Below are 19,415 nucleotides of genomic sequence, written 5' to 3' on the forward strand. Positions count from 1 at the left end.
GCGGGAAGAACCGGGATCCTCGGCCCGCCCCTCCCCGCGCTCGTCCGCGCACCGGGGCCGCGCTGTGCCCAGTGTGGCCGCGGCGTGACCCTTTGTCTTCTGGCCCGTGGCGCAGGCAGCACCGCGGACACCCCGCTGTGTGGCCATCAGGGGGCCTCCGGGAGGGTCCGTGGCGTGCGCGGCTCCGCTCGCCCGCCATATTGAGTGTGGCGCCGCGTGCCGGACACGCACGAGCTTGCGCGATAAAAACCCTGGCGCGATTGAAAGGCCATTTCCATCTTTTATTGATTTACTGATCGCTTTAGCCACAGCGCGAGGCCCGTCCCACAGGCGGCCTCCAGCGTTCGCGCCGTCTGCGCGGCCAATGTATGACCGGGTTAAGACGCGGGCTCCAGAGACGAAGGGGCGTGGCGGGGCGTGACCAGGGCGTGGCCAACTCTCCCGAGGTTATAAAAGGGAGGCAGACGCTGCCCCTCCCCTCAGTTAAGATGGCGGCACTGAGGGCGGCGGGGGCGGTGCTGCTGCGGCCCCGGCCCGGGCCGGCCCCGGCCGCTATGGGCTACCACAAGAAGGTGAGGGGCAAGCGGGACACGGGGAGGGACGGGGGGACGCGGGGTGTCCCTCGCTGACGCTGTGTCTTGCCAGGTGGTGGATCACTACGAGAACCCGCGCAACGTCGGCTCCCTCGACCGCAATGCCAAGAATGTGGGCACCGGCCTGGTGGGCGCCCCGGCCTGCGGCGACGTCATGAAGCTTCAGGTGACCTTGGGGACCCGCTGGCACCTGGGTGGGGTCATATGGGGCTGTTGTGAGGGTCAAATGTGCCCGTGTCCCTTCAGGGGACAGCACGGGCTTCCCTCATGCCCGCCCTGCCCGTGCTCTGTGCCCGGGGCAGGGCCAGTCCCGCTCCCCGGGGGCCCGGCTGGGGGGACCTGACCAAGCTGAATTGTCCCCAAAATGCTCCCGCAGGTGGAAGTGGACGAGAACGGCAGGATCGTGGACGCCCGCTTCAAAACTTTCGGCTGCGGCTCGGCCATCGCCTCCAGCTCACTGGCCACCGAGTGGGTCAAAGGGAAAACGGTGAGGGAGCTCCGGGAAAGCTGCAGAGCTTCCCACGTGCTTGTGTTCTCTGTTGGGATCACATAGGAAGTTCCCTCCAGGGCACTTCTACAGCACTACTTTGTGCTGTAGAAGCGACTGCCAGCAGAGTCAAGGCTTCAGTTGTAGGGTAATAATTGCCTTTCTCATTAGGGAATCATTAAGGTTGGGAAAGCCCTCTGAGAACATCAGGGCCAGCCCTACCCCCAGCGCTGGCAGCTCCACCACTGACCATGACCACAGTGCCACATCCACATGTTTTTTTGGGGTTTTTTTTTAACAGTCTGTTTTTGAACAATTCCACTAGGAAATTACTTTGTGTCTTATGTAATGAGCAAAACCAGGCTGATGGCAGAAATTTTAGTTCTAGAGAATCTTTAGATCAGTTAGATTGGTTTCTGCCTGCAGTAAACGTACCTCAGTGTTCTGATAGAGGATGAACAGACTCGAAGCAGCCCAAGTGGGGACAGTCTGTGACACTGATACGTCAGTCAGACATTCCTTAATTCCCACATCCCTCACTGCCCTGGGCAGCTGAGATGATCTCCCCTGTGGATTCTGCTGGCTCTGGAGCATTCAACCTTCTTAACAAACACAAACAGCAGGGCCTGTGACCACCTCTGCCTGTGTTTCAGGTTGACGAAGCGCTGAAAATCAAGAACACAGATATTGCCAAGGAACTCTGCCTTCCCCCTGTCAAACTGCACTGCTCCAGTAAGTAAAAACCCTGCATCTCAGATACTCTGGGAGTAGCACAGATGCTTCTAGATGCTGTTTTCCGCTTTCTGCACAATGTTGTCCTTAAGAGAAAACTTGTTCAGATTTTAGAGTTAATTAGAGAATTTTCAGATCACTGTTTTAGAGCCTGTGGCTCAGCAGACTGATAATAAATGGTCAGATTCTGAGTTACATTATTATTTGAAGTTATATTACATGAAATCAGCATTATAGGAATTCAGTGTTTTAGGAATTCCATTCAGATTCTACTCCTAAGATCAGTCTGTGCTGCTGGTCTTGTATGCTCACCGCTGCCTGCTTTTATTTTTACCTCATCTTTTGTCCTAAAAGCTCTTGAATTGTCCTTCAAATCCTCTTTTTTTTTTTTTTTTTTTTTTGCTTTGCAGTGCTGGCTGAAGACGCCATCAAGGCTGCCTTGGCTGATTACAAACTGAAGCAGGATCCAAACAGAGAACCCGACAAAAAAGCCGACAATGCCTGAACTGCCTGCGCAGCTTCCCCTCCTCCCTCCTCACTCTGCAGTGCAATTCCCGAGCTGTAGTAGGACCCTGTGCACTACTCAAGCTGTAAGATACGCACAAGTTACGCACAACGTGTCCCTGTGGTGTCCAGCCACTCCGTAGTGCTCACATGGATGGGGGCTCCTGTCCCCTCGGGAAGACTCCGCTCTGGAGACAAAACCCCGCTACTGTCCGGTACTGGAAGGGCTGCACTTTGATTTTTATTTTGGGAAGATGTCTAGTTTTGCCTAATATTTCATGGAATTTGGTGGGAATTGTTGACCCTGGTTTGGATGTGTGTGTGAGAGCTGCAGCGTCACCCTTGGCTCCGGCTGTGTCAGGGTTGGTTTCACAATCCAGGGGCAAATTCCTGCTCTTGGAATTCTGGGACCCTTTGCAGGTGCCAAAGGGAAAAGTTGCCAGGAAACACTGGTGGTTTCTGCTCCCATCCTGTCACTGCTTAAGTTTTGAAGCCCTTGTTTGAGGAACAGCCTGAATTTTGGGGTGTTTTCTATAAGAATTTCACTTTTTCACTCACCAGGTGCTCTCTCACAGCTGTAAATCCTGGGCTAGAGGAAGGTGTCCCTGCCCAAGGAAAGGGTTTAGAACTGGATAAGCTTTAAGGTTCCTTCCAACCAAAACCACTCCCTTAAAATACACCCTCAGACTGGAATCCCGGTGGGGAATAGCAGAGCTGAGGGGGAGCTCCCAGAGTTCCTCTTTTCCAGGGAAGCATTTCCAAAGCAAGCAGACGACACACTGACAAACTTCACTTCTTTACCTTCTAACCTCCCACAAAACACCTCACTTCCCATTTTTCATACTGAGGGTGTTGTTAAACATTTAAAACCACATTTAAAAAAAAAATAATTGTCTCATTCTGCTCCATCTGGGCACAATATTTGTAATTTTTAACACAGAGGTCACACGTCTGTCACTCACAAGGTCCCTCTTGTGGTTCCTCAGCTCCTGGCACCCTCCAGCAGTGAGGAACATGCTTCTCTCTCTTGGAACAATCCTGTTCTTTCCCAGTAAAAAAAAAAAAAATTGAGGAAACTTCACACACTCACATCTGCTCTGGGGCAAAATCAGCTCTTTGTGGTGGCACACTCCTCCCAAGGGAAGGTTGTCCTGAGTCGGGGACATAATGGGATAAAACACAGGGATACAGGAGGTTGCAGGGATACAGGGATGGGGGGATGTGCTGCAGAGCAGCCTCTGTCACCTTCCAGGCTTTCCTGCTGTCCCCACTGCAGCAGCTGCACCCCAGAGCCAGGGCTGAGTCCCCCACGGCCCCCCCTCGGCCCCACAGCTGTGAGTGTAAGATAAAGGTTTCCTGGAAAGGCAAGCGATGTGCTGATGTGGGGACTGATAACACCCTGCCCAAGGCTCCACTGCCCCTGGAGTCCAATCCAGCTGTGTCCCTGGAGGAGCACAGGGACACTGGGATTGTCCCCTGGCCACCCCACGGCTGCAGAGACACACGGGAGAGGAGCTGTGCGGAGGAGACGTTTATTTCTAGCTGAAGGGATTCAGGAAATGCAAAAATCCAGCTGGGCTCTGGGGTAAAAGAAGGAAAGGAGGGTCCTTGTCCCTAAATCCTCATCCCTCTTTCCCTTGGGTGGCCATGGGCAAAGCTCACCCGTGTCCTACAGACCTCCAGCCCTGGTCCCATCCCTTTTCCCAGAGGGACACAGCTCCCAGCCAGGCGCCTGGCACGGACCAGGCTGCTGCTGCTGATTAAAATAACGTTTGGGAGGAAACTGGTGGCACAGTGGGGGCAGAGCTGGAGCTGGGGGGATGCACCCACACAGTGCCTGGGGTGGGAAAAGCCCCTTGGGCAGCAGGAGCTGGGGCTGACAGCATTCCACTGCTGGGGAAAACCACCAGCTGGCAAATTCCCCCCACCTCAGCACCAGGGTCATGGGAGATGGGGGGCAATGGGATCTTCATCAGGGCTTCCTTGAGCCACCACGTACGTACAGAGCCTGATCCACCATGTCCATCGTGTGTCCCAAGCCAGCAGCTCCTCAGCTTGCCCAGGACTCTGTCCCTGCCTCAGATTCCAGAGGGAGCCTGGGAGCCATCCTGGGATGCATCAGGGCTCTCCTTGCTTCCTGCGCTCGCCCCTTCCTCCACACCTGGGTTTTGGCCAGGGGGCTTGGGTTGCTCATCCCCCAACTTCTTTCCTTCCTCTTCTTCCTCCTCCTCCTCCTGAGGGGAATTCTGCTCGCCCCGGGCCCCGTTGGCCAGCGGTGCCTTGGGGGGGGATTTGAGGTTCTGGGCAGCAGCCAGGATGTCCGCCTGGAGCTGCCGGCTGCCGTCCAGCGGCTCCTCCGCGCCGGCCTCGGGGGCTTTCTCGGGCACCTCGCTGAACGCCCGCCCTCCCCCCGACTTGTCCCGCTCATCCACGTATTTCTTCTTGGGAAAGGAGGAGGGGTAGTAGGCGGAGGCCTTATGCTTCTGCCGGACGATGATGGCGGCGCAGATGATGAAGAGGAGGACGAAGGACAGCGAGCCCACCACCACCACGAGCAGCAGGTACTCCTTGAAGAAATCCACCAGCCCGTCCAGCACGCCCGGCGCCGAGCTGTTGGTCACCGTGGTCCCTGGAGCGTCCCCGACCGTGGGGGTGATGCGGGGGGTCACGGGCTGGGCGGGCAGCGTGGCTGAAGCCTCGTCGCCGTCGCCGCTGCCCGCCGTGTCCGGCAGCACCGGGCGGTGCCGGGGCGCTGCCGCCTGTGCCGGGGCCGCCGCCAGCAGCACCAAGAGCAGCAACCACGCACCCATGGCTGAGCCCATTCCCAGGATTCGTGCAGGAGACCTGTGGGATGCAGAGGGGAGGGGGACGTGTTAATATCTCAACAGAGCAGTCCCCCCAGGCCAGCCCCCCCAAGCCTGAATTTCCTTATGGAAGTAGAAAGGCAGCTCCGGTTTTCTCGCCCTGACAGAGCGAGGGGCTCCCGTTGTTTTCCAAGGGTGCAGCTGGAAGCCAGCTGGGTGGGATTGCTCAAGGCTGGGGGACCGGGGCTGCTGCCAGCGCCTGGCTCCAGACAGCGGTCATTTGGCTGATTAGAGAATTCCTAAAAAATGGAGGTTTGCAGTGGAAACTTTGACACAGGCGACGCTACAAAGGGGCTGGGCCCGGCGCAAGAGGCATTTCCCAACCGCCCGTCCCGGACCGTTAATTCCCAGCTGGAGCATGGCTAAAAATAGGTTGGGGCAGGATTTCACCCCAGTGCCACCATGGTGGTTGAGTGGAGCCGGGATGGGGTGTGGAACAAAGGGGCAGCCCCAGAACTGGGGTGCAAGGTACAGGGGTGCCAGCTGCCTGAGCGTCCCTGGTGAAGGGGGCAAGGCTGGTTCCATCTCTGTGCCCTGCTTCTCACCTAGATGGGGCTGGATGTGCCCCATTCCGCAGCCCACAGTGTGCTGTAGGACACAGGACACACGCTTCCCACCCTGCAGCTGTGATGAGCCCCTGGCCAGGCTCTGCACCCCACGGGATTTGGGAGAGGGACGTGACCGTCCCGAGACATTCCCAAGGGACGTGAGCGCGTGCCACGCCATGTAACGCCATCGAGCCATTCCCGGGGCTCTTTCCCTCCTCACGGCTCCATAGGGAGGTCTCAGGAAACAGTTCCCCAGGTCCATCAGCAGGGACCCCCCCCGTGACAATTCCCCAACCTTAGGCTCCCCAAATGCCAACCCACATCTCATATTCCCCCCCAAACAAACCCAAAGCAGCAGCTCTACAGACTGAGGGACTCCAGCAGCAGGATTTGGCTTCCAGGCTCTTTGCCGGCTGCACAATCTGGTTTCCATTAATCCAGTGCAAAAAAACGGCGGCAGAGGTGGGAGGTGTCCCCGACCCTTAGCCCTCCCGGTTCCCCACGGGCACTGCTGCGGCTGTGGGGTCACAGCACTGACCAGCACCGGGAGAATGAAGGGTTTGAGGGGCTGAGCCCCTTCATCCTCCTCTTCACCCCAGACAGGGGCCCCTCGGCGGGAAAAGAGTCCCGGGATGGGGACGGCGTCAATTCCCTGGCAGCCATCGGAGCTGAGGAGCAGCCGTGGCCGTGGAGGGGCTGAGCAAAGCCCAAAGCAGTGCCAAGAACAGGGCCTGGCACCACGGGCATTGCCAGCCCTCCACCCCCGTCCCAATCCCATTCCAGCCCCATCCTCACCCACCCCCAGACCCACAGCTTGTTCCCAGCTCCGCTTCCCAACCGCTCCAGAAATTCACTATTTTGGTGTTGTCCAGACGCAGCACACTCCAATTCCTGCCTGGGAATGCAGCCATGTGGCCGACTCCGTCCCGTGTCCCGCCATGGGGACCATACCCAGCCCTCACCACAGCACCCCCGGCTGTGGGACAGTCTGTGCCCTGCTCCAGAGCCACCCGAAAATTGGGGAGCAGCTTGGCACATCCAGTGGGATCCTCACCTCGCCCGCAGCCGGCGGGAGGGAGCCGGGAAGACGGGATCTGTCCCACACACCTCGAGCCCCTTTCTGCAGCCTGCTGGGATGGAGCCTCCTCCTTCCCTCTCTTCTCCTCCTCCTTCTCCTCCTCCCCCTACGTCGCAGCCCGGGACCAGCTTGTTCTCATTACAGCCGGGATGGGGAGGGGGTGTGGGAGGCCAGGAGAAGGCAGGCAGCCCCCAGCCCCCTTCCAGATGAACTCCAGCTGGGGCTGGGGGTGTTTCCTGGCTTATCCCATCAGCAAAGGAGCCGTGGTGCCCCCCATCATCGACCCCGGAGGGGCCACATTTTGGGGTGCAAGCAGGCATGGGGGTCACACAAGGTGTTGTTTTTAATGTTGTTTTTATCCACGAAGGTGGGGGTAAAGCCCATCCAAGAATCCAAGGCGGGCAGTGAGGGATGTGGGCTCAGTGCCTTGGAATTATTGAGGCAGTGGGGCAAACATGGCTTGGGACCATCCCCGTAATTCCAGGAGAACATTTCCTAAAATCCCAGCCTGGAAATGTCCGGCCTGGGCACCTCTGCCTTGGGCCAGGGGTACCCCTGGTTCCACAGACAAACAAAGCAGCTGCTCAGCTCCCTGGGTCCTGGTCTCCAGTTTGGGGGTCTGGAAGCATCTCTTGAGCCTCCCCCAAGCTCTGTCTCCCCCTGCCCTGGTCCCCTCGGCCTGGCCTGAGGTTGCTCAAGAGGCTGCAGCCGCTGCATGACCTCATCCTGTTGCTATTTTCCTCTGCTCCTCTCTGGGGACCTGCCAGACCCCCCAAAAAGCCATGGCCAGCGTCTGGGGACCGTGACCCCCGGGGAATGGGGAGGGGGGATTCTGTCCCCTGGGCCGGAGGGGAGCTGGCGCCGCTGGGGTTTCTCCGGCGTCGCTGCCGGCGTCGCGGCTCCCCGAAATAAAGGCTCCGTCCGTCTGGCTGCCCCGGCGGCTCCCAGCAGCTGCTGGGGCGGCTTTTCCCGGCCTTAAGTGCTCAGTGATGAAATCTTAGAGGGGAAGGGGGAAAGGCGAGGGGAGGGCGAGGGCGGCCGGGAGGAGTTCCAGCAGCATCCGGCCCTGCTCCTCCATCCCAGGTGGGGATGGGGCTGAGCTGCCCCCCGTTCACCCAGTAATGTCGGTGTTGAGCTCAATCTCCTTGTCCCGGGTCTGCATCCCACATCGTCCAGAGTCCCCACTGCCACTCATCCAAGAACCCCATCCCGAACCAGGATCCCTATCCCGCTTTGCCCAGAGTCTCCATCCCTCCTTGCCCAGGATCTGTATCCCACCCTGCCCACGGTTCCCACCCTTCATTGCTCAGAAACCTCATCCATCTCTGCCCAGTATTTCCATTTCCCCTCACCCACGATCCCCATCCTTCCCTGCCCAGTGTCCCCACCCTCGCAGCCGGGATCCCGGTCCCAGTTCCCGGTGCCAGCTCCCACTGGCCATTACGATGCTGTTTTTGCCTGCAGCGGGCGCGGGCCCGGCCCCTCGGAGCTGGGCAGGGCCGGGACCGCCCGGCCCCGCTGTGTAATTTGGGGCAGCAGGAACGCGGGGCCGAGCAGGGCTGGGCTCGGCGGCACAGCCCGCCCGGAGAACCCGTAATTTGAGGGATTTCAGCCTTGCTCTGCTTCTAATTTGCTTCCTTGGGCTACGCTTTGCTGTGCCAGCAAAATACCCGGAGGGGACCCGTCCTGCAGAGCTGCACGAGGCCTGTGGAGCTCCATGTGCAGCGTCGTGCGTGGGATTGTGCCACCTCGGCCTCGTGTCACCCACCACAGCCCGGTGCCACCCCTGGCCCTGTGTCACCCCGGGCCTCGTGTCACCCACCGCAGCCTGGTGCCACCCCACCCCACGCTGCCCTCCCGCTCTCCGGCGGGATCCCTGAGGATCCCGCTGTGACACCGCGCAGGCTTCCCGTGAATTCCTGTGCCGTGAGGTGTGCGATGGCAGCCTGGCAGGACCTGCTGGCTGCGCCAAATACGGCGATCCCCGGCCCCTCGCTCCCGCGGTGGAGGAAAGTTTATTCTCGCTGGGCTCCTGCTGGAGAGCAGCCGGCACAGCTGAGAGAGTGAGAGCAATCCCTCGAATCTGCACCCATCCGATTCCTCGGGACACACCGGCCTCATCCTCACCAGGGGCAGAGGATGGATGAGGTGCTGTGGGGTGAAGCCAGAGGATGGGAGCGTCCCTCTTCTTTCCCCGTGGCAGCTTTGGCTGGCCGGGCGCTGGTGTGGGGACACAGTGGGACAGAGCAGGGTGGCATCAGCAAGGAGCCCATGGCCAGAGTGTCCTGCGTGGGGACACAGTGGGACAGAGCAGGGTGGCATCAGCAAGGAGCCCACGGCCAGAGTGTCCTGCGTGGGGACCGGCCACGGCCACCAGCTGCGGGTCCCCTGGGCTGGCTGACTCACCCATAAACATTTACATTCACAGCCAGAGCAGGGCCGTGCAGCTGCCAGGATCCAGATGGAAAATATCCCAAGCACAGAGTGAATGTAAACAGGCAGCAAGGCCGGGATGCAGGTGAATGACCACGCTGGCAATTCCCACTGGACAGACAGCTCAGAGTGGCCTTGTAGGAGGCTGCAAGCTTGGGGATGTGGGGAAGGGGATATGGGAATGTGGGAATGCTGAATCTGGCGGGGCATGGGTGGGGATGGAGAGATGGGGACATTGAACCTCATCACAGCAGGGATGGGGATGTGGGGATATGGGGATGGGGAACCTGGGTAGAGCAAAATGGGAAAATGGAGACATTGAGCCTGGCAGGACAGAGCCAGTCCTGGGCTATTTCCGCCCCCCCAAGGAAGGGATCAATTGGTGACCCGAGGAATGACTGACACCTGCCCGAGGGGGGGAAATGGTGGAACCTTCGCTGGCCTCTCATGGATTTGTTCTCCCTATCCCTCCCATTCCCAGTCCCAGCCGGGGCCAGCGCTGCCGGACGATGCCGAGACCCAGCGGCCACCGCTCGCCCCCGGGGCCGAGCACCTGACAGGCAGCGGCGGCTCCGGAGGCGTCCCCGCCTCGCTGCAGCGACCGCAGGCAGGAACACGTTGTGCCACGAGCGCACCCGTCCTGTCCCTGTCCCCGTCCCCCTCCCCCGGCGTTTCCGCCCCGTCCCCCTCCTCCCTTTCTGCTCCCACGAGGCCGAGACCACGCGGGGAGGAGGTCCCGGGATCTGCGGTCCCGTCCCCAAGGTCCCGGGATCTGCTCCCTGCCTGGCGAGGGGTGGCCGCGGGTTTCAATTCTGCTCCTCTAGGAGGGGAGGATGGAGAAGCGAAATTTTGGCAGCAGGATGTGGGCAGGCGGCGGGGCGGGGAAGGGGCCTGCGAGTGCCGGCCCTGCCAGGAAGAGACCACCATGTCCAGGTAACTCTTTAATGGGGTGGGCTGAGCTGGCCCCGGGGGAGCAGCTCCATCGCACTGGTCCAAGCTAAAACACCGGGGGACAGGGAATCCCTGCCCGCCGCTCCACCGGGCACGCTGCCCCCCAGCGCTGCGGGATGCAGGAGCCATCCCTGGGGCTCAGGAGTGCTCCGGCAGGAAGCTGCTGAGAGTCAGGTTGTCTCCATCGGGCTCGGAGCTGCCGTCGGGCAGCAGCAGCCTGTGCCTCCGGGCCGGGACAGGCCGGGGGCCGGCGGCCGCCTCGGCGTCGGGCAGGAGCGAGGAGATACAAACCATCTCGGTGCGGCTGAAGCGGCGCTGCCCCGTCCGCGTCCGCCGCCACAGCAGCGACCCCAGCACCCCCGTGCACACCAGGAAGGTGGCGGCCACCAGCCCCAGCAGCAGGATGGTCAGCAGGCACTTGCTCATCACCCCGTCGGGCTCCCAGGGCACCGCGGTGCCCCTTGGCGTCGTGTCCCAAAGGGCCGGGAGGGTCGGTGCAGGCGGAGCTCCGGATTTCTTGGGTTTCCTGTAGCCCGTAGTGGTGACGACAAAGGCTGGGGGGACAGCTGAGGGTGGCCCCGTGGAGGAGCTGCTGTCCAGGCCATCAGTCACTGTGTTCTCCTCGATGGGTGGCGTGAGCCAGCTGGGGGTGGTGATGGCGATGCTCTTTTCGGGTGCTGCTGATGTGACAGGTTCTGAGGTTGGCAGCAGATCGGGATCAGGGGGATCAGTCTCATCCATGGGATCAGCTGTAGTTGGCACCTCGAGTGCCCGGCTGGCCTCGGTGCTGGGTGCTGGGGCGGAGCTCAGGAGCAGGTCGGGATCAGGGGGATCTGTCTCATCCATGGGATCAGCTGTAATGGACACTGTAGGCACCCGGAGCAGGCTGGTGCTGGCACTGGGCGCTGCTGGTGCCACAGAGTTCTCCAATAAGTCGGGTTTAGGGGAATCTGTCTCATCCATAGGCTCGGCTGTGGTGGACACTGCAAGCACTGGGAGCAGGCTGGCGTTGGTGCCGGGCACCGGTGCTACAGAGCCCAGGAGCTGCTCAGGCTCGGGGGAATCGTCCATGGGGTCGGCTGTGGTTGGCACCCGGAGCAGGCTGGCGTTGGTGCCGGCTGCTGGTGGTGGCACAGAGGCACCATCGCTCTTGTCACTGCCGATCATCGCGGTGGCACCAGGCTCCTGCTCGCTGTCATCCCTCTTCCCACGGGAGAGGGGCAGAGGCTTGGCCACCCCCCAGACCCACTGCTCGCCCCGGGGCAGCCCCGGCTGCAGCAGCTCAGCCCCGCACGCCCGCAGGGGGCTCAGCACCAGCAGCACCAGCACGGCCCAGCCCAGCGCCATGGGACCTGCAGGGGACAGAAAGGGCAGGTGACATCGGGGTGACATCCTGCTCCCCGCGGAAGAATGCCAAGCATGGAACTGCCCCACCGTAGGATCACACTCCAACCGGGGATCCTTCCCCTCTGGAGAGGGGCCCTCGGGTTTGGGGGAATGGAGGATGCACCCAGCCTGCTACAGCCCCCACCTGCAAGGGTGGCTCTGCTCCAGGAGCAAGTTTTGATAAGGAAGTTGAGTGTCTGGAAATGGGAAATCAGCCACGCTGGAGGCGGCTGCTGCGGGAAGGGACAGTCGCGGGATGAGTCTGTGTGGAAATGAAACCACAGGGATGTCGGCCACGTTTTGACAGACCCCCCACTCCGGGGTGCCTGTCCTCCCCCTCCGCCCGCCGGGCTGGCACAGGGCTCCTCAGGGCCACCATGAGCCTGTGCCCTCTGTGCTGGAGCAGGAGAGGCAAATCCACCGCAAACTCACCCCAAATTCTCCTGTTCTATCATCAATCCCCCATCCCTTGGCAGCCGCGATGGGCGGAAGCCACCGAGGTCCCCGAGGACCCGCACCCAACAGCATCCAGACAGGGCTCAGTGCTCCCACATCCCGCCCCCCCACACCCAGGGACCAGCACGGAGCGTGGCACCCTCAGGGACCCCTTTGAGCACCCCCTTGGCACCCAGAGCATCCCCGGGGCCGAGCCCCGATCCATCCCCTTCCCTGCAGGGCTCACCTGTGCTGATGAAGGCGGTGGGATCCCGACTGCAGGACTCACCGGCGAGGGGCTGGCACGGGGGGGGCGAGGGCAGCCCCAGCACCGGCACCGGCACCCGCGGGGCGTCGTGGGCACCGTCCGCCTGCACCTCCGGCCGGGCGGGGCACGGAGGGAGCGCGGAAAAGCGGCTGCGGTTTCCAGAGCCCGCGGGGGAAGGACGTCACGCCGAGAGTGGGGCCACCGAGGGCTGGGGGGCTGCGAGCACCTCTCGGGGAGGGTGGCAGGGTGTGGGCTGCACCCCAAAAAGGGGCTTCCTGCCCTGCTGGGAGCTCCCGGCTCGGCCCCACCGAGCAGCTGCGCGCCGCGGTTGGCGTCGCTCCGAAAGCAGAAGTGACGGCGAACCTGGTGCCAGGGATGCCACCCCCGCCCCGGGCACGGTGTGGGCATGGCCAGGGTGCCCTGAGACACCTCAACACCGGGAAACGCCTTAGCACACGAGGAGGAGGAGGGTGAGGGCCTGACTTGATGTTTTGCACAATAAAACATCTTGTGCCGGGCTCCTCCTCTCTGCACCGTCCCCAGGATGCTCGGAGGGGCTCTGGGAGGGCTGCTGGGTATTGTCCTGGGTGTTGTCCCAGTCTGGTAGCATTGGCATGACAGGAAATCCCCCGCCCCAACCGCAGGCTCCCGGGCGGGAGGCGCAGCCGCAGGAAGGTGCTGCAAGAGGCACATCCGCAGGAACGGGCTCGGGGTGTCAACAACCCCCCCGCCCTCGAAACTCCAGCCCGTCCCTGCCCCGAAACACCTGCCCAGGGGGCTGCAAGAGGGAAGAAATGGGGCTCAGGCCTGTGGGATGAGCATCCCTGGGATGGATCCATGGTGCCCAGGGCGCGTTGACTCTCCGGGAGCATCCCTGCCCGGCTTTGGGGTGGTGCCGGGGTCGGGGTGTTCCGGAGGTGGTTGTGCAACATCCCCTGAAACGCCGCAGCCCTGAGAAAGCTCAAACCTGGGCGGACTAAGCGATGTTTTCAGCCCAGGCTCTGTGTCAGTCCGGATTTCCTGGGGAAGAGCAGAATGAGCCCCCCCGGATCCAGGGTAGTTCCCAAGCAGGGCTGTTCCTTCCTGGGAACACATCACCCTCATCCACCCCGAGATCCCCCAGCCCGTCTGTGCCATCACATCCCACATCCAGCCAAGCTCTTGGGTCCATCACCAGGGAAGATTCCATGTGTGACCCCAGGAACGGGCCCTGGCTCTCCTGGGACAGGAGCAGAAGGTCCCCAAGGTGCCCTCAGCCACTCAAGTGTCCCTCATTCCATATCCCAGTTATCAATCAAACCTGGAATGCCGGGGGCGGGCGCAGGACGCGGAGAGCCAAAGGAAAAGCCAAGCAGAGGCAGTTTATAATCAATGACTTTTATCTTTTGAAAATGGAAGCAAATATTTGGACAGATACTCTGGCCGCTCTATAAGAGCGCGTCTTTCCGGACTGGGCTGGTTCTCTCCCGGGATATCACGGCTACAAAAAGCTTCAGGCACTGACTCCGGTTGAGCCTGGCGAGGCATCAGTTCATTTAAATAAAATACAGGCTAGGAACTAAAATCTCCCACACCCCCACCCCCGGGCACCTCAATCCAGCGGCTCCCAAAACTGATTTCCCTCCAATGTTAGGAACAAACCCGAGGTCCCCGAGCACACAACCCTGAAGTCACACGTACAAATCAACACAGAAATCACCACTGTGGGGAGAACGACCTTCGGGTTTGGGTTCCAAAAGAAAAAAAATAAAATCCATAAAAATACACATCTCAGGCATTTACTGCAATACAGAAACGTCACCAAACAGCCAAAGAACCCGGAGCAGCCGGATTGTGGATCCACGGGCACAGGGCAGGGGATGCCACTTGTCCCTAAAACACAGAAATCCCACTTTTCTGAAGCTTTCCTGCTCTGCAATCCCACCACATCCTCTGTCTCCTCCATCCCATCCTCGTGCCTCTCCAGCTACGTCCCCTGGCTGATTCCGCCTCCACACACACATCCCTTCACAACAGGGAATCCTTAACCTGGAAGTTCTGAACATGCAAACACTGGGGAAAATGGAAAATCGGAGAATTCCTAGCTAAACTAATGGAAAATAAAAATAAAAATAAATCAATCACTTCAGCCTGGATGAAGAGACTCGTGTCCACCGGGATGCTCCAGGTGGGAGCTGCCACAGGGACAGAGTCCAGCTGGGATAGGGATCCAGAGCTCTTGGACACCTTTGGATTCAGGATGGGTTATCAGCACTCCCTGGCACTGCAGGGATGGGCTGTGCCAGGAATGGCAGCACCAATCCTGCTTGGCACAGCTTTCCAGGGTGTCCTGGATGCCATTCCCAGCACAAGGACACAGCCTGGGAGCAGGGAGCCAGCCTGCCCCATCCCTGACTTCACAGGGGAGGCCCTGCCTGAGCAGAGCTTTGCTGAGCTGAGCTTCCATGGAATTCCAGGAGGAGCCAGCCTAGAGCACTCACAGGGCCTCTCCCTGCAGGATCCCAAAGGAGCCGTGTGAGAAACCAGTTCTCCAAACTGGGATCAAATCCACCCTCCCAGTCCCTTCTGCTCTGAAGGGCTGGGAGTGCAGGAGGGGGTTTGGGGTTGGAGGTCACTCATCTGATCCAGGAACAAATCCTTTCCTGCAAAGCTTTCCAGCATGGCAGGATGGGAGGCAGGAATGGGAATGATGGACAGGAGAAAACAAATTATCAAAAAGGAACAGGAGAGGCATTTTGTTTGTGGAGAATTATCATGGAAAAATCATCTTTCTGCTGCTGATGCTGCCTTGGAAGCACAGAAAAATTCCTATCATCAGCAATGGTGTGAAAAGCTGATGGATTCCAAAAACTTCTTAAAATCCATGAGCTCAGGAGTGTTGGGGGGCAGCAATGGCTGCTGGCATCCTACAGCTCACCTGGAACTCCATGCTCCATGGATAAAAACATTCCTGCATGGAAGTCACTTCTGCCTCAAAACGGAAATAAAAATGAGCAAGTAAAACACGTGAGTTTGGTCATGGAATCAAAACCTTGGGATTGTAGGAAAATGGGAACATGGTGCTGGCTTAAAACTTCAGTAGGAAATAAATCCCCTCATTCAGAATGATATATCTGTATTTTTCTGTCAGCCAACAGGGCTGGGGACATGTTGTGGAGCAGGAAAGGCAGTTGATCTCATCTCCAAGGGGATTCCACAGGGAAGAGAAGGGAAGGGAACCCACCTGATTGTTCCAAATGGAGGATTTATACAAAATAGCTTCAGCTTTGTTCTCTGCACAGTGTAAACACCCCCCACATCCCCTGTCCCTTGGAATGGAAACACAAATACTGCAAAAGTGGCAAATAAGAAAAATAAAAGCAAATTTTTTTTTCTCTTTTTTGGCAACTCTAAAAAAAAAAATGGTTAAGAACAATGTGGCGTTGGTCCCTAAAATCTAGAAAAAGATATTTGGGCATGACATTGGAAGTCAAGAACAGATTAGTTTTTCAAGGATTCATAATAACATGTGGAAAAAAAAAACCCAAAAAAACCCTGTAAAAGTAGCACTTCTCATTTTTGCCTTGTTTTTGACACAGTCACAGAAATTCATCGGAACATCGGGAAACGAGAAAAAAAAAAAAACAAAAACAACCCCCCCCCCCCCCCCAAAAAAAAAAAAAAAAACCCAAAAAACTCTTTCACTAAAAAGCTTGGCTTGAAATCATCGGCTCTTGTTGACGTGGATTTAGGAGAACAGGAAAGCTCGTACTGGAATGCTGCAGGCTGCTGCTGGCTGAACTGGGAGCTGGGATGTGCCTGGGCTGGCGGCCCCGTCAGTCTGCGATCTTGGCCAGTTGCTGCTCCAGCTTGGAGATGCGCTCGTCCTGGTTGGAGATCGTGTCCTTGATGGATTTCAGCTCCTTCAAAATCTCGTCCAATTTGGCGTCGTTTTGCTGGAAGATAAGGAAGGATGAGTGAGGAGAGCTCCTCCCAGTGGGATTGCTGGAGTTCTGGAGGAGTTGGGATGTTCAGTGCACCCATGCAGGACCAGTGCCTGCTCTTTAAGCCTTTCTTCTGTGTCCCAAAGGATGTGGTTTGAGGACAGGAATTAGTGGTGAACAAGGTGCTGGTGCTGGGTTAGGGTTGGACTTGGGGATCTTGAAAGTCTTTTTCAACCTTAATGGTTCTGTGATTTAGGAAAAACAATTCCAAGGAATGTTCCATATCTACAGAAGCATTAGAATCACAGAATCATGGAATAGCCCAAGATGGAAGGGACCCACAGGGATCATCCAGTCCAACTCCTGACCCTGCACAGACACCCCAACAATTCCACCCCGAGCCTGAGAGCATTGTCCAAACACTCCTGGAGCTCTGGCAGCTTCAGGGCTGGGACCATTCCCTCGGGAGACTGTTCAGCACCCTCTGGGGGAAGAACCTTTCCCTGATACCCATCCTAAACCTCCCTGACACAGCCCCAGCTGATCCCTGTCACTGGTCCCACCTTGGCATTCCCACATGAGGCCATCACCCCCAAAATTCCTGGAGTTAACTCACAGGGTTTGAGGCATCCGCTGCTTTCTTTGGAGCATTTATGAGATCACTCTTCTTGTTCCCAGCGGGTTTGTTGTCCAGTATGTTCTTCTTGACCACCTTGAGATCCCTGTTTTTGCCTGGAATGTACCCGTGCTTCAAGGAGATGAGGAGAGGATCAGCGTTCTTGCCCTCAAACCACTCCTCTGCTTCCAGAGCTGCTTCTGGGCCGGCTGTGTCTGGGTACAGGTCGTCCTGGAAGAGGTCAGACTGCAAGGCAGGGGACATGGATCAGTCAGGAGTTTTGGGAGGCAGAGCTGGCTCCAGAGCCCGGCCCCAGGGCAGTGCTCACCTTGCGGGGAACCGTCATGATGATGGGCTCACACTTCCTCTCGTGGAGCTTGAAGAACCTGCCGAGAAAACGGAGAGGTGGGATCAGGGAGATGGAGGAGATGGGAAAGGAGCAACCCCAAGGAAGCACAGAAATCCCTGAGACCATCAAGGCCACCATAACCCATGTCCCCAAGTGCCACATCCACATGGCTGTTAAATCCCTCCAGGATGAGGACTCCACCCCTGTCCTGGGCAGCCCCTTCCAATGCCTGACCACCCTTTCCATGAAGAAACTGGGATGTTTCCCCTTGTCCTATCACTTGTTTCCTGGGAGAAGAGATGGATCATGTCCCCAGCCAGCAGTGATGTTCCCTCCTGGAGCCACTGCAGCAACATCCTGAGATGTTTCCTGCCCTTCCCAGGTTTTTTGAACCACGGCTGCCCCGTGCTCACTGCTCTGCAGCTTTAACCACTCCTGAAATTCCCAGCCCCAGCTCCCAGCCCTCCTGAGCTCTCCTCACCTGGCAATCTCACACTTGTTGACGTCGAGGCCCCTCTTTGGCATGAACCCCATGCCCCTCTGCGGCTCCTTGCTGCTGAAGGTGTTGAGGTAGTGAACGTACGGGGACTCATCCGTGATCTCGAAGTAGCGGATGCTGCTGTCACCCTGCAAGGAACCCCAGGAGACCCTCCAGAGGCTGCAGGACCTGTGTTCCCTGTGCCCACACTGCTGCTCCCAACAGCTTTCCCTTCCAGGAATGCTGCCATGCACAGCTCACAGCTGGTTTTGAAGCAAGGCTGATCCTCTCCACAATCCGACTCCATCAACTGAACAATTCCTCCAAGTCCTGTTCCAAACACTGTGGGACAGGGATTGAGCTCATGCTTCCAGGCTGGGAGCGGCCCCTTCCTCATCTCTTGTGGAAAAACCTCCTGCCACAATCAGGCAGAAAGGCTATAAACCTTAATTCCAAGCAATTCCACCACACTGCTGTCTCTGAAACTGCAGGTGGCAGATAGAAGCCAAATATTCCTCATCAGCTGCTACAAAGATGGGATTCATGAATGTGCTTGTATGGATACTCCTTAGGAATTCTTTGGTTATCTTGGCTTTGGCTCCTATTTGTAGGAGTCCATCACATGTGGGCACCAAGTTCCTACAAATTGCTTTTAGAAAGGAGCACCTGGTTCCAGTTTTCTATTATTTAACCCCACAAAATTACAGAGAGAGTCGCTCCAGCATCTCCAAGGAGGACAACATCAAAAATGTTTCTTCCCCCCATTCCAGTCTAAAATCATCCAGGTCAACACCAGCAAGAAATGTTTTGGCAACAGTGTGGGACTTGTTGCATTAGGAGCAGCTTTACCTAATCCATCTCAAAGAAACATCCAGGTCCTTCCCAGGTTCTGCAGAGTGAGGATCAAACCCATTCCAGAGCAGCCTGGTCTCTCTGCAGCCCCACTTTTGCTGCAGCATTGATTTTTTGGAGAACATTTCACAGGCACCACTCCCTCCAGGTGCCTCCAAAGCCTCTCCTTACCTTCCCACACAGGTAAATGATGTTGGTGTCTGGGTCGTAGAAGGGCAGCAGGACCCCGTTGCTGGTGTCCATCTCATGAAGGGCTATTGGCTCCTCCATGTTTTTCTGGAAATAAAAATGCCAGGGATGTTAATAAAGACTGGAAAAGCTTCTGTTCATAGAGAGAGGGTCTAAATTATTAAAACTCTGTAGGCAGTGAACTCCCAGTGGTGTCTGCACCACCCAGAAGGATCCGTGTGTTACAACAAATGCTGGGAATACTCACGAGCTGATTCATTCCCCAAGGGCATTTTAATCACTAAATTAAATAAAAACAGGAGCCAGGAAAATTTACCAAGTCAAGGGAAATATGTGACACAGTGAGTTAGTATCAGTGGGATGGGATGTGTGATGGAGCCTCCTTCCCTGGGGACACTCAAAAGCCACCTGGACACAGTCCAGGTGGTCCCTTCCACCCTGAACCCTCCTGGGATTGTTGCTGTCCTGCTCTGCACGATGCACAGACAGCAGAGACCTTCCCACAGCCCCTCTGCTCCCTGAGCATCTTCCCAGGCACTTCCAACCTGCAGCTCCCAGCTGTTCACTGCCCCTGCTCAGTTCCTTCACTGAGTCACCACACAGCCAAAATCATGGAAGCAGGAGCAGGCAGCAGATGGAGAGGGAATAACCTCAAGTATATAAAACATGAATTTAGGAAGGAATTCTTCCCTGTGAGGGTGGTGAGGCCCTGGCACACGGTGCCCAGAG

General features: G+C 57.9%; 4 protein-coding genes across 6 annotated transcripts in view; 1 reads left to right on the top strand and 3 right to left on the bottom strand.

Annotated features, from left to right (window-relative positions):
- Positions 1–171: 171 nt before the first annotated feature.
- Positions 172–3,224, top strand: ISCU (iron-sulfur cluster assembly enzyme). The gene is made up of 5 exons (XM_014875104.2): positions 172–572; positions 646–759; positions 970–1,080; positions 1,734–1,812; positions 2,223–3,224. Exons 1-5 carry the CDS (start codon positions 369–371, stop codon positions 2,315–2,317), a joined length of 603 nt encoding a protein of 200 aa, XP_014730590.2. The 5' UTR covers positions 172–368; the 3' UTR covers positions 2,318–3,224.
- Positions 3,225–3,832: 608 nt separating this feature from the next.
- TMEM119 (transmembrane protein 119) lies at positions 3,833–7,258 on the bottom strand. The gene is made up of 2 exons (XM_014875102.2): positions 6,783–7,258; positions 3,833–5,160 (listed from the first exon to the last, which is right to left on the bottom strand). Exons 1-2 carry the CDS (start codon positions 7,124–7,126, stop codon positions 4,395–4,397), a joined length of 1,110 nt encoding a protein of 369 aa, XP_014730588.2. The 5' UTR covers positions 7,127–7,258; the 3' UTR covers positions 3,833–4,394.
- Positions 7,259–10,184: 2,926 nt separating this feature from the next.
- SELPLG (selectin P ligand) lies at positions 10,185–12,391 on the bottom strand. Its single transcript, XM_014874851.2, has 2 exons — positions 12,259–12,391; positions 10,185–11,542 (listed from the first exon to the last, which is right to left on the bottom strand). Exon 2 carries the CDS (start codon positions 11,535–11,537, stop codon positions 10,329–10,331), a length of 1,209 nt encoding a protein of 402 aa, XP_014730337.2. The 5' UTR covers positions 11,538–11,542; positions 12,259–12,391; the 3' UTR covers positions 10,185–10,328.
- Positions 12,392–13,640: 1,249 nt separating this feature from the next.
- The window catches only part of CORO1C (coronin 1C), a 47,666-nt gene continuing 41,891 nt past the window's right edge, over positions 13,641–19,415 (bottom strand). For all 3 annotated transcript variants that reach the window (XM_014875008.2, XM_014875009.2, XM_088176204.1), the window contains exons 7-11: positions 18,669–18,773; positions 17,649–17,794; positions 17,147–17,204; positions 16,819–17,064; positions 13,641–16,214 (exon numbers count right to left, since the gene is read on the bottom strand). In XM_014875008.2, coding sequence (XP_014730494.2) covers positions 16,095–16,214; positions 16,819–17,064; positions 17,147–17,204; positions 17,649–17,794; positions 18,669–18,773 — 675 coding nt within the window. In that variant the 3' untranslated portion in view covers positions 13,641–16,094. The remainder of the gene's footprint in view (positions 16,215–16,818; positions 17,065–17,146; positions 17,205–17,648; positions 17,795–18,668; positions 18,774–19,415) is intronic.

Source organism: Sturnus vulgaris, chromosome 19 (genome assembly GCF_052056855.1).
Source record: "Sturnus vulgaris isolate bStuVul1 chromosome 19, bStuVul1.hap1, whole genome shotgun sequence".
Taxonomy (NCBI): Eukaryota; Metazoa; Chordata; class Aves; order Passeriformes; family Sturnidae; genus Sturnus; species Sturnus vulgaris.

Bases quoted from the DNA above. Each gene is read 5' to 3' on its own strand.
- ISCU (XM_014875104.2), top strand. From the start codon at position 369: ATGACCGGGTTAAGACGCGGGCTCCAGAGACGAAGGGGCGTGGCGGGG. The intron at 760-969 runs GTGACCTTGGGG...ATGCTCCCGCAG, and splicing joins GCGACGTCATGAAGCTTCAG to GTGGAAGTGGACGAGAACGG. The intron at 1,081-1,733 runs GTGAGGGAGCTC...CCTGTGTTTCAG, and splicing joins AGTGGGTCAAAGGGAAAACG to GTTGACGAAGCGCTGAAAAT.
- TMEM119 (XM_014875102.2), bottom strand. From the start codon at position 7,126: ATGCCTGCTTGCACCCCAAAATGTGGCCCCTCCGGGGTCGATGATGGG. The intron at 5,161-6,782 runs GTGAGGATCCCA...TGCATCCCACAG, and splicing joins TCCCGCCGGCTGCGGGCGAG to GTCTCCTGCACGAATCCTGG.
- SELPLG (XM_014874851.2), bottom strand. From the start codon at position 11,537: ATGGCGCTGGGCTGGGCCGTGCTGGTGCTGCTGGTGCTGAGCCCCCTG.